Source organism: Anabrus simplex, chromosome 2 (assembly GCF_040414725.1).
Source record: "Anabrus simplex isolate iqAnaSimp1 chromosome 2, ASM4041472v1, whole genome shotgun sequence".
NCBI lineage: Eukaryota > Metazoa > Arthropoda > Insecta > Orthoptera > Tettigoniidae > Anabrus > Anabrus simplex.
In genome coordinates this window covers 669,293,885-669,308,044 of record NC_090266.1, presented here as the reverse complement: position 1 = coordinate 669,308,044, position 14,160 = coordinate 669,293,885, and the positions used below count along the sequence as shown (strand labels likewise).

The following is a 14,160-nucleotide window of genomic DNA, read 5'->3' as shown; positions in this document are numbered from 1 at the left end:
AGTTTGTATACAGTTTGTTTCTGCTGAGGCCAACATTTCTTCAATCATCATTGCTTCTCTTGTGATACATACTCAGTGAATTTTTGTCAAAGATTCCCATGTCTTTTAAAAAACTTATTCACCCACCTGTTGGAAGCTTTGAACTCAAAGTTTGAGAATTTTCCTGCAGCAGCTATAGCCCATTGTTGCAAATATCTGTCTAGCTTCAACAAAACAGTTGTAAATCTACGAATCAATAATAGGATAATTACTGAACTTATTTCTACCCTTTTCTATATATTGTTCCCATCAGGACTCTTTCTTTTCAAATTACTACATCCTTTCTTTTGAAAAGTTTTCAAAGTCCATACAGGATATGAAACTACCTTTATTTTGAAATCCAACAGAATATACTCTACCTCTTTCCATTTTCTCCTCTTCTGGTCCTTACTCATCTGATGAACAATCTTCATTTACTTCCAAAGCCATTTCTTCACACATCTCATTCATATGATTCTCTTAGCTTACAAGCATTTTCTCACCCAACATTTCTAGCGTATTCTCATAAAGTTCTTGTCCTATCACTATAGCTTCATGAGATACGGTAGCTGAAGGTATCTGATGCAATCAAATGTTCAGCGAACGAAGCTTCATATCCTTTCATAACAATTTCAATGTTTCGCTGTACACAGATTCTTCAGGAATTTTCTCTTCATCCTCCAAAGAGCCAGGAATTTCTTCACTTCCTGACATTTTCTTTGAAGGACGTTCTTTAAGACTACGTACTTTAATGCACAAGACACAACAAAATACGTCTAACCTCTTCAAAAGTCGATGGTAAACTAAAGTGGACTTCCCTATTTTCAATCGCTTGGTGACCCATAGCGGGCCCCGCGCTGTAGGGATAGCATGCCTGCCTCTTACCCAGAGGCCCCGGGTTCGATTCTCGGTTAAGTCAGAGATTTTTACCTGGATCTGAGGGCTGGTTCGAGGTGATTACAACTGAGGAGCTATTTGACGGTGAGATGGAGGCCTCGGTCTAGAAAGCCAAGAATAACAGCCGAGAGGATTCGTCGTGCTGACCACATGACATGTCATAATTTGTAGGTCATCGGGCTGAGCATTGGTCGCTTGGTAGGCCATGGCCCTTCGGGGCTGTTGCGCCATGGGGTTTGGTTTTAGTTTAGGTGACCCATATTCCTGCTCCTCTCCTAGTTAAGGAAACCCCAGGAAAGGCATCTCGAGACATCCCAGACCTTTTGTGTTCAGGTAGAGCTGCACACTGATAATCAGGTATGAACCGTAGCCTGATAATGAACATTTTTGATGAGTCACTGCATTTTCTTTCAAAATTCTCATTCTATATCCAGTATTCTGTATAAAATAGCACATAAATGCTTCAATTTAAAAATATATTTGGACTACAACGTTAGATATTTAAAAAGTTTTGTGAATATTTTTGAAAATATTTATGAAATTTCAGAAAAGTGCATTTAAAAAATGTTTAAAATGGGGATTCTGAATAAAATTGGTGAAATCATTATTTGGGTAAAGGAAAAATGCATGGATGGAGAATCGAACCCAGAATGCCGTCGTCATGAAACCGGAAAGCTACTGCCTAAATGACCTAACAGGTTGCGAGTGGAAAATACTTTCTAATATGTTGGAGCATTTATTTCAAGACTGGTTGACCAATGTCCCCTAATATTTCAACAATTTCCACATGAAGCCTGCTTACAAAGTCAATTTCCCAAGTAGTGCCTTCTACTTGTGGGTTATACTCATGTCTTGTAGAGACATTTCAGTTCAGTATCCCATAGAAGCCTCGTAGGTCTACTACCATAACTCAAATGCATACTGGTGCAAAGACCAGAGAAAGAAAACTTTCTGAAGATATGAAAGTCTATACTGGTAAACCACTAATATTTAAAAATATCCTGACCTTGTTTAAGCATTGCAGTGACCGATGAAGGCTTCTTGAAGTAGTACCATAGTCAATAACAATATCAACCTCTCCTTTACAGGCATCCTTTGTGCGTTCTATGAGTTGCTTCTCATACACATCTTCATTCCACTGCACCACGTTGACCCTGGATATACAGTAGAAACCATTTACTAATTAGAATCTACCTGAGAATAGATACGGTAGTTGAAAAGTATTATCTGACTGGGAAGTATTGTCATAATCCATTAGCTGCTCATCATCAAGTGCACAAGATTGGGAAAAGTACTGTATTCTATGCATTAAGAAAAATAATGGGACTTAATTGAAGAACTGAAATAAATAAGGCTCTAAGCACCAAAGTTACACATTTTGAGATATTGTGTGAAATAGAATCTACACACCAAGCCTAACAATGTATAAAAGGCTCGAACTGCCACGAATGATGGTGTAGTAACAATATCTGTCAACAGATGGCATGCTCTGTGCTCCACGCTAGTGCCTTCTCTACTTTAAACTCATTTTCCTCAAAACTATTATTTTGGCACTTAGAGCCTTCTGTATTTCAAGTCTTCAATTCATAATATTAAGAAAACATGAAAAAATATGTGATGCACAATAACTCATTTACCTTTTTTCTGTTAGTACGGATTCAACAGGTCAGTTTTCGTTATCACACAATCAATTCAAGTTAAACTGAATTTTACAAATATGGTGTCATAAAAGATGAAATAGTTACTAGATAGCATACATTATCATAATATATTTTCTACCTTGTTCTTTTCCTACTACTTGGTTACCTTTAAGGTCTGCTCACACCAATGCGGGAAGTGGGAGTAACAGCAAAACCTACAATCTCACGGTCGCTGCAAAGTTCGTTTTAGTATTCACAACGGAGTGGGAAATATGTAGCTGAAATGGATTTGTCTGATGAGGGAGTGCTTCTGCTTCTAGCAGTTGCTGAAGATGATGACCGCAGGTACGTATTATTATTAACTACTACTTTCTTCAGCTAATCCCTGTTATTTCTGGGATCATTGGAGCCACCCAGGCTCAGTTTGGAGGGTTCATTTTGATTTTAGTTGGGGTTCTAAGGCTGGATGCCCTTCCTGACGCAACTGACTTTTGAGATGAAAATCTCTACCCGAGATTCGAACCTCATCCTTCCGGGTGGGAGGTCAGCAATTAAGCCACTGAACTAATCACGCTCACCTTCATATTATTATTATTATTATTATTATTATTATTATTATTATTATTATTATATTACGATGGAGCATGAGATAGCTCAGTGGCTTAGTTGCAGGCATCCGTTCCTAAAGACCGTGCCCAAACTCGAATTGATCAATGTTCCCACGATCACTGAAATGGTATAAGTGGATATGTTTTGTTTTTGTTGTTGCCGTATTATCATCATTATATGTATTGGAAAAAAGTACGGTAACCAAAATCTTATGAAGACTGTTTAAAACAAACTTTCATTTCAGAAAAAAAAGAAGAAAAGGGTTCATGATATAAACCTTCATAATAGCAGAGAATATCATACACTAATGGAACTGATTGGAAGAGACGAAAAGAAGTTTTGCATTTATTTTCAGATGACTAGAAATAAGTCTGATGAGATTTTGGTACCTATGATCAAAGACAGCATAAAAAAATCAATACATATTACCAAGAAGCCATCTCACCAGATGAACATCTTGCTATTGCCGTAAAGTATAAACTAAAACCAGTGTTTATCTCTCTTACTGTTTGTCTCACTATAGCATTGTTTCGTGTGAACGTGGAAAATAGAGATTTTGTAGTGATATTCTCATGCACCATTTTCTGTGAAGGTGACCCAGTGTTTTCAGAGACGTGTATAGTTATTGGGGTATCACTATGTGAAATGGAAGATATGTTTACTGGAATCAGGAAGCCAGTAGCTGTAGATGAAGGTGCTTAAGCTGTTGATTGGTATTCTTGTGCACTTCTTCTTTTGCTAATTCAATTTCCTGCCCCATGAAAAACTGGGCAATTTTCGTCTTTTTTTGTCACCTGCCTTCATGGTATAAATGTTTTAAGAGTCTTGACCACTGATCTCTATACATGGATCACTGATGGCAGCTCTCCGCTGCAGGAGAATGTACGCCAAGTTGAGCGCGCGGTCCGCCATGTTGGTGTACCCATCCTAGAGCTCTCCTTATGGGGAAGCAATGATAATATAATCAATTTTAAATCGCAAATAATGGCGCATTGAAAAAATTAAAAATATAGGGACATGTTCACTCAAAGCACAAGGACATTGGGAACAACGACACGTCATTCTGAGATCAGTAAATCTCCGGGATAGCAATGAAAATGAGTGTACAATAACGGCCGGCAAATATTAACTTAGGTGCTGAATACATGCAATTAGCGATCGGTAATACAATACAAGTGAAAAACAGTTTCTGGAAACATTGCTGTAAATTTTATACAAGTTTGCCACAAAATTATGCATTCTTAAGGGGAGGTATGACTGAATTTTTCGTATTTTGAGCCAAAAACTCGGTTTTTCTTTTTATTCATACAAAAATAGCCCTATTCTTCCTTTTCAAATCATCAAAATCTCTTTACTTGCAAATGAGGTGTCTACCTCGGTGGCAAATGGTACACTAAAATACATTGTTGTCAAGCACTAAATTTTAAATTAACAAGAGAAGATTTTTTTTCTAGAATACAATAATATACAATTTATACTAACAATTTTTTCTATTAAACAAAACAGATCATCCTTAATAAATTTATATTGTTTACAAAAGTCTACTTATAATATCTCTTATACTTACAAACATAGTCAACTCATATATAGTACGTGGAATTACTTCAAATAATACTATGCAACTGGTATAAGATTAAAATTTACATTGCATTTACTTACTTTTTTTTAACCCATTTTGGAACCTAAGTAGCATAACGACCTGCTGCGTCTTAACCAGAGCCCCCTTTTGCCACCACTTTTCAGAGTTCCTGAAGGGCCTTCACAGCTACCGTAGCGGTCCCAGGGCCCTCGAAGTCCCCACTGTACTTCACCCCTACAGGCAGTCCCCTACTTTGGCTGTCCAAACTTCATGGACCAGGGGATGGAATTAATATTTTTAACACACTTTTTTATTTACAATAGCCTGCTCTGGTCGAATGTCCTCTAACATTTCATTTATTTTCCCTGCTGCTGTTTATTCTCTTCTTGAATATCTGTACAGATTTTGGAAAAGGATCAAACACTACCCCTGGTAAACTGTTCCACTCCTTCACGCCCTTCCCAATGAATGAAAATTTACCCCAGTCGCTTCTGCTAAAATTCCTTCTAATTTTATACTTGTGGTCAGTTCTGCCAATATAATTATTTTCCAACTGAAGCCTCTCACGGATTTCTCCCCATGCTGCTTCTCCTGTATAGGCTCTATATAATCCTATAAGTCTAGTTTTCTCCCTTCTCTTACTTAAAGTTTCCCACCCAAGTTCCTCTAACATTTCTGATACACTACTGTTTCTCCTGAAATCCCCTGTTAAAAATCTTGCTGCTTTCCTCTGCACACTATCTATTTCTTTTATTAGGTATTCTTGGTGAGGATTCCAAACACTGTTTGCATATTCCAATAATGGACGAACCATACTTAAGTAACTTTTTCTTTTAATTCTTTGTTGCATCCTTTAAGTAGCCTCATTATGACATGTAACGATCTGTATGCTTTCCCAACAATGTCATCCACATGACCCTTCCAGTGCAAGTTACTTTCAAATCTCACACCTAAGTATTTGCACTTGCCATCTTTTGGGATAACTACCTCATCCAAAGTATATTCAAATTCAGTTTTAAAACTCCGGTTTATAAATGTTGTAACGGTTGATTTGCCTCCATTAACCTTCATATTATTTTCTTCAACCCACTGTAGGATACTTTCAAGGTCCCTTTGTAATTCTGAACAATCCTCAATGTTATTTATTTCCCTATAAACAATTATATCATCTGCATACAATCTTATTTTTGATGTTACATTGTTCCTTAAATCATTTGTGTATATTAAGAAAAGTAACGGACCGATTATACTACCTTGTGCGATTCCCTTCCAAACTTTCTCTTCCTGTGATATATTATTTCCTACTTTGACTTTCTGAACCCTTGAGTTTAGAAATGTTCTTATCCAATGTATAACCCTTATGTCCAATCCTATTCCCACCAATTTCTTTAATAATATTCTATATTCCACTCTATCAAAGGCTTTGGAAAGATCTATGGCTACGCAATCTAACTGACCTCCTGAATCCAACTGATCTGATATGTCCTGCTGAAATCCCACCAGTTGTGCCTCACAAGAAAATTTCTTTCTAAATCCATACTGGTTCCTCATGAACCAATTTTTACCATCACATATCCCTCTGATGTACTTTGATATTAAACTGTCCAGTATTTTACAAACTATACTGGTCAGGCTGATTGGTCTGTAGTTCTCTGGTTTCCTTTTATCAACCTTTCCTTTATAAATTGGTATTATTATTGATTCCTTCCATTCTTTTGGTATTACACTATTATTTATGACATAGTCAAAGAGAAATTTTAAATAAGGCACTATGTACCACCCCATTGTCTTTAATACCTCCCCAGTAATTTGATCACTTCCTGCTGCTTTTCCTTGCTGAAGCAGTTGGATTTCTCTGAAAATATCTTCATTTGTGAATGAGAAGCTTCTTGTTTCCCTCTGTCTCTCCCTCTCTATCTTCTGTTACTGTTTCCAACTCCTGACAATCTTCTACTGAATCTCTGAATTCCCTACTAAATAGATTTGCTTTCTCAGTATCTGTTGAATAGTGTTCACCCCCTTCTCCCACCATTGTAGGAATTTGGATTCCTTTTCCTTTTTGATTCCTAATATATGAATACATCTTTTTCCATTTCCCTTTGTGGTCATTACCCTCTTGAAGTATGCCATTCATATATATCTCTTTTGCTTCCTTTTTCACTCTATTCAGTTCCCTCATTAGCTGTTTTCTAGTTTATGTATTCTCCCTACCCTCTTTGATTTTCCTGTTTACTCTTTTACATTTTCTTTTTAATTTTCTTATTTCCCTTGTATAATAAACAGGGTCTGAGGTTATTTTGCCCTTCTTAACAGGTACAAATCTCTTCTCTCCTTCCCAGATGATTCCTTTAAATTTAGCCCAAAGTGTATCCACATTACTCCCTTCACTTATCCAACAACTGAATTGTGATTTAAGGTAAGTCCCAAATTCATCAACTTTAGTTTTTCTGTATAATTTCTTGTCTTGTGAGACCCTCTTATTAAGCATTTTTGGTACAAGTCCTACATCCATTATTACAGCCTTATGGTCACCTATTCCTTCAATTACCTCAGTTTTATCAACAATTTCCCATGGTTTAACCAAGAATACATCTAGCAAGTTGTTGAGATGAGTCGGTTCTTGTACTACTTGTGTAAGTCCTCCCTCCCAAATTAACTTATTTGCCAGTTTCTGTTCATGGGCTACACTTGCAGCTCCATTCCATTCAACTTCAGGCAAGTTTAGATCTCCCCCAATTATTACCATATCATTATTATTGTTTCTATGAGTATAATCTATTATTTTCTCAAATATTTCCATGTCTCTTTCCTCTATTCCAGGCCTATATGTTCCTATAATTCCCACCTTCTTCATATTATCACAAACTGATTTTATCCCTAATATTTCATCCGTTTCATCGGTAAACCATTCATGTGAACAATAAGTTTCCTTCACCAGAATAAACAACACCCCATGCTTTTTATCTCCTCGGTCTCTACGATAGACTGTATACCCTTCTGGAAATACTTCTCTATTACCCACCCCTTCTATCAACCATGATTCTACTCCTATCACCACATCAGTCTCATAAGATTCCATCAATGTACTGAATTTTATTTGTTTATTTACTACACTCTGACAGTTTACCAAGAGCAATCTCAGACCCCCTTCCTCCCTAAAACTTGACTGTTGTATTTGGGTAACATTTGACTCATGAGTTGAGAACGTCCCTGGAACCCAGATCTTTGTACATAGATCTTGATTTAAGGATCTGGGTTTTCTGGCAAGTTTCCCTGTATATGCCAATTTAGTGGTATGGGTTTTCTTAAGTGCATATTAGTTTGCAAATCTCTGTTGATAATTGTAGCAATTTGTCTACAGAGAGTTGCTTTTCCATTACCATTCAGATGTAACCCATGCCTAGTGAACATTTGCCTGCCAAGACCTAAAGTATCTACTACATAGACATTTCTAAAATTCTTACATAATCTCTTGATTTTTATATTTACATCATGTACAGCTTTGTCCACACACGAGTCCTCTAAAAGGTGATACCTGGGTGGCACATCAACTACAATTACTTTTGAGTCAGATAGTTTCGAAATCTTACCTCTGAGGGTCGTAATTAGTTCCTCACCTTCATTTGCAGCAATGTCATTTTTACCACTCACAATCACCACGTAGTTGTCGTTGTCTAACACAGGATCACAACTTGAAAGGACGTCTTCAGTTTTGGCACCTGGTTTTATTAGTCCTAAAACCTCAGTTTCTGGAATATGCAGCTCATCCTTGATGCCTTCTGCCTTACCCCGCCCTTGACTGTCTGCGTAGAGATGAATTTTTGGCGATCTTGACTTCCGGTTGGTTTTCTTCTTCTGTAGGTTACCTCCACTGGATTTAAAATTATTCGGAAAACTTGATGTGTCTTCTTCTGGAACTTGTTGCAATGACTGAAATCTATTTTGGCACTGCAAAGAGTTTTTTTCCCGGTTTTAAGTTGTACGTAGTTTCTCCCATATGTTTAACATTAGGCCTAAAATGGCTACGCGTCACTTCCGTCCACGGCGATCTTTCTTCTCCGCTGTCTTCTTTATCTTCCAGTTTCTTTATTCTGTCTTTTAAGCTTTCATGTTCAAGTTTCAGAGCACATAAGTCTTCTTGTAGCACTCCTGAAATCTTAAGCACAGATTCGTAAGTCTCCACACACTTTCTTCAACATCAGACCTATTTACAATATATGCATAACGAAAATGGTACCATTCATCACACTTACGACACAGAATCCCATTTTTACTACTCTTCTGCATTTGCCACATTTTTCACTGCATCTTACACCATTATCCACCACGGATATCACAGACTCACACACAGTAGTCGCCATCTTGAAGTTATCCTCCTTTTTCAGAAAATGTTTTTATTTTAGTAATTTCGGCTTGTTTAAAGCTTGTAGAAGCCGTTTAATGAGCCCGCAGGACATTTAAAAGCCCAGAACCACATCCACTTCTCCTGTAACGGCATAGTGATAGTTTACTGTGTGTTTTTCGCTGGATATTCAAGTATTTGCCGTAGAAGTACACTTCGGCATGCTGGCAGTCACTCGTTTTCCACGCAATCAATACAATTACGTTATGTTAGGAAATATTGTAATTTGAACTGACGGAGAGAATGTTGTACCGGGCAAGTTGGCCGTGCTGTTAGGAGCGCGCAGCTGTGAGCTCACATCCGGGAGATAGTGGGATCGAATCCCACTGTCAGCAGCCCTGAAAATGGTTTTTCGTGGTTTCCCATTTTCACACTAGGCAAATGCTGGGGCTGTACCTTAATTAAGGCAACGGCCACTTCCTTCTCATTCCTAGACCTTTCCTGTCCCATCGTCGCCATAAAACCTATCTGTGTCGGTGCGACGTAAAGCAAAATAGCAAAAAAAAAAAAAAAAAAAAAGTTGTACCTCTTCCAAATAGTACTCAATTTATATCTGCCACACATTGTGATAGTACATAGGTATCACACCCTCGCACTGTATGTAGAAGTTAGAGATATTATTGTCAGTATTCGATTTATTATTATTATTATTATTATTATTATTATTATTATTATTATTATTATTATTATTATTATCAGTATGTCATTTGTATATTGTGTCATTAATCTTTGTAAGCTGGAAGGTATCCATATATGTAGTATGAGTAATTTGTTTTGCACGAGTGGGAAAACATTGCTATATTGGACTCAGGTAATTTAGATGACTCATGCGGATGTCCCAGTCTGATGAGTTGAGCTTGTTGTTGTACTAGGAAAGTTCTATGACTCATGTAAAACACCCGAGAGTTTGTTTATGTCTTGGGAGCAAGAAGAAGTTCAGGGCATGGTCTTGACAAGAGGATCACTTATGATTGGCTGGCAAGGATCAATCTCGGCGAATCACGTGAGACCTAAGGTCTTTATATAGTTTGACATAACAGCGGAGAAGGACTACTACAACTACTACAACCACAACTGACACACTGTACGGGAATGAAGTAGTGCTGATACACGGTACTGGAGTGACACGGCTACAATGAACTGGACTTCAAACATTCGTGGAACATAGTCTTGTTATGTTCGTGGAAAGTGGCTGATCGACAAATTGTGGAGTGTTTACGCATGAAGTATTGTAGCACTTGTGGCGGCTTGGCATTATATGTTGGTGAAAGCTATGTCAGACTTTCCATAATTTATGTTCAGCATCGACAAGCGTGTGTTACTCAAATGTATATATCTTTACAACAAGTGTTTAAGTCTGTGAACACAGTATTACGTAGTACAGTATCTGTGTGATGTTATAACTGCTGATTAAGAGAATCGACAAGTTGTATTGATACAGAGACAGTGAAGGCTATTTATCTACATATATGTACATTGTTCATCAAACTATCTACAAATGGTAGCTTAGTTCTCGCTTTTGTTTTCCCACTGTTTTCATTATTGTTGTTGTTGTAAATATGGAGTCTTCCAGCAATCTTTTGTGTGTGTATTATATGTATCATTGTGTGTGTTGATGAGGTGTTCATGCACGGATTTTGTTAAGAATATAGTTAGCTATTTTAGAATCAGTGGAGTTATTGATGAACCTAGGTGCAGTTCCTACCTATTTAGTAATTTTCAGGAGGTTAGGTAAGGCCTGCAGCAGATGTACCAGTAAGCAGCATTATGTACACGCCCTGCGATATAAAGAATGATCATGCTCTATCAAAATTCGAGGGATCCATTCTGGTGAAATCTGACGCCCATACTACGAACATTTCGATTAAATATTTTTATTAATTTAATTTATTTCAATTATTTTATGAAGTTTTTGAGCACCGGTAATGTCATTTATTTACATATTTTTATTTTTATTTTATTGATGATATTTTATTATTATTTATGGTTATCTGAAATAGTTACAACATATATACATTGATAGTTTAAATATATTGTGTATTTGTATTATTTACATTTAGGAATGCGTATTTGTGTTAATCGTAGTAGTACAAGCATGGCTCCCTTGTTTGTTTATATTTTACTGACATGCAGAAGTAACATGTGGTTTCAATTCAGCGAGTGAAATATCTAAACTAGTGATTTTTCATTGATGTATTTCATCTTAATTCCTTTGTAAATGTGTGGGGTATTGCAATAAAACAGCACAGAACACCCGTGGAACTACAATCAGGAGACCTGGCGTCACTGAACTAAGCATAAGCAAAGCAAGCACCCTCCTCGTGGTCTACTGCACCGTGCGCTTGCTGCCATCTTACTACGCCAGTCATCTTCTATTCGGCTTACTGCTACCCAAGCTACCAGCCACCCATGTATAGAGATCAGTGGTCTTGACGTTACTCAGGAAAATAAGTTCCATAGCATCAATGTCTGGAGTTCTACATTTATTTTTGAGATAATGAAGAACTTTTTTGACAGAAGTTTGATCAGACATTCTCCTTTAAAAAAAAAAAAAAAAATATATATATATATATAGACCTTTGTATGAATCAAGTAGCAGCTGATTTGAAGTTGATGGAATGCTTTCAAATGCAGGGATTGTGTTTCCTGTACCACCAAATTCAGTATGTGAATGAGGCTCTGCACTCAATTCTTCGTTATGGTCCATGATGACCATCTTCTTCTTCACCAGCCTGTAATACTTGTAGAGGTCCAAGGTTTGTGTCTGTTTTAGCATAGACAAGAAAAGGATGAAAGTAGTACATATGTTTTGCCCATTGCCAGTTTTTGTTGTTCTTTTCTGCACTCGGACCTGTTGTTCTTTTAATAGCTTTAAGAAATTTGAAGTAGGTATCTCTAAGATTACTTCTTCAAGGGATCTCCCAAAAAGAATGAGCAAATTTGCTGTATGCATATTATGTGTATGATGGGCGAGTCTACAGGGTGTATCCGTGATGATGTTAGAAACTTTCAGGAATGATGGGCGACGGCAAATGGATCAATTTGTGATAAGGAACTGTAGTCCGGAAACATTCTAGTCAAAAATTGTTAACAATCCAAGTTGTTTAACGTCCATCCGTTTTTAACAGATGCCAGGGTGTGGGAATTTAGTCCCGCAGTAGTTTTTTAATGTGCCAGAGTGTGGGAATTTAGTCCCGCAGTAGTTCTTTAATGTGCTGGAAGCAAACGACATGGGGTTGTCACCCTTAAACTGCCTTGAAAGTCATCGATCTCAGTCGGGTTTGAACCCGTTAACTTAGGATTAGTAGACCAATGACGTATCCACTACACCATTGCAGCTGGCAGTCAGAAGTTAAAGCAAAAATCGGTCTGATACCTCCGACTGTACTGTACACTACAGGTGTCAAGAGTACAATAGGGAAGACAATCCCAACGAGCAGAAGAGGCTAGGATAATAACTCGACTACTCCAATGCAGATGGCATCCTGTGTACTAACATGATTGGTGTGCGATGTCTGTACTGTAGAGTTTAGCCTGTATTTACAGGTTGAAGTGGTACGTTGATCAGTCCTATCCAAATGGAGTTGTACCTGCTTACGGAACTTGCAGATATGATGTTCGTGTATGGGCAAGCAAATGGAAGCAGCAGAGAAACCGAACGGTTGTACAAAACCAAATATCTACGTAGTAGACATCCGGCTGGCACCATGTTCCCACAACTGTTTCAACGATAAGTGAAACTGGGCAATTGGTACCACAGTAGAATGACTGAGTAGGACGACAAAACCATCTACTAAAACATGGATAGAATCAGCTGAAGGATATTACAAAATGTGGCAATTTCCAAACTGTATTGATAGTATTGATGGGAAGCACATTACTATAAAATATCTGAGGAAGAGTGGATCAAATTATTTTTTTTACCTGAAGAAATTCTCTATTGTGCTTTTATCAATTGTTGGGTCCGATTAAAAGTTCTAATGTGTGGACATGGGAGGATATGGGAAAAAACAGTGATGGTGGTATTTTGCAGCACTCTGTAATGGGCCGGTGGTTAGAAGACAACGGTTTGTCTTCCGAAAGACAAAAGTCTACCTGGACAGAATGTGCCTGCACCTTATGTTATAATCGGTGACAAAGCATTTACTCTGAAAAAGTATTTAATGAGACACTTTCCATACAAGCAAGCCAAAGGAGACAAGTGCAAAGAAAATTACAACTATTGACTATGTAGAGTGAGAAGAGTCGTAGAAAATGCCTTTGGGGTATTAGCACAGAAATTAAGAATTTATTACATATTTTTACAAGTTATTTTATGTCACACTGACACAGACAGGTCTTGTGGCGATGATGGGACAGGAAAGGGCAAGGAGTGGGAAGGTAGTGACCATAGCCTTAATGAAAGTACAACCCTAGCATTTGCCTGGTGTGAAAATGGGAAACCACAGAAAACCATCTTCAGGGCTGCCAACAGTGGGTTTTGAACCCACTACCTTTGAAATACTGGATACTGGCCACACTTAAGCAACTGCAGCTGACAAGCTCGGTGAATTCATTACAGACCCTTGGAAGTGTGGACACATATGAGCTTATGATTAGAACAATGTGCATTGTGCTCAACTACCTGAGAGAAAATTCAGCATATTATGAACATTTAGATCCATCAGAATCAGAACTCCGAGAAAGTAGTGAAAGAATAGTAAGTCACGGGGGTCTATAAGGATCAGTTTTATGTCATAATTGCTCCTGCTGTATATCAACAAGATGGCAAAATTAAATCTTAGAGGTTGTTTAATGCATACTGCATATGGTAAAATGTGTTTTATACCGAAAAGGGAACTGATGTTATATTTTCTGATATGCAGTGTTTGGCAGGTTCGATCCTGGTTCAGTCCGGTGGTATTTAAAGGTGCTCAAATATGTCAGCCTCATGTCGGTAGATTTACTGCCATGTAAAAAAATATCTCCTGCAGGACTAAATTCTGGCACCTCGGCATCTCCAAAAATCAAAAAAG

At 37.6% G+C, this 14,160-nt stretch overlaps 1 protein-coding gene across 1 annotated transcript in view; it reads right to left on the bottom strand.

Annotated features, from left to right (window-relative positions):
• Drat (Death resistor Adh domain containing target) overlaps window positions 1–14,160 on the bottom strand; it is a 325,067-nt gene that overhangs the window by 30,726 nt on the left and 280,181 nt on the right. The window contains exon 7 of the mRNA XM_067141227.2: window positions 1,922–2,069. Within this exon, the coding sequence (XP_066997328.1) occupies window positions 1,922–2,069 (148 nt within the window). The remainder of the gene's footprint in view (window positions 1–1,921; window positions 2,070–14,160) is intronic.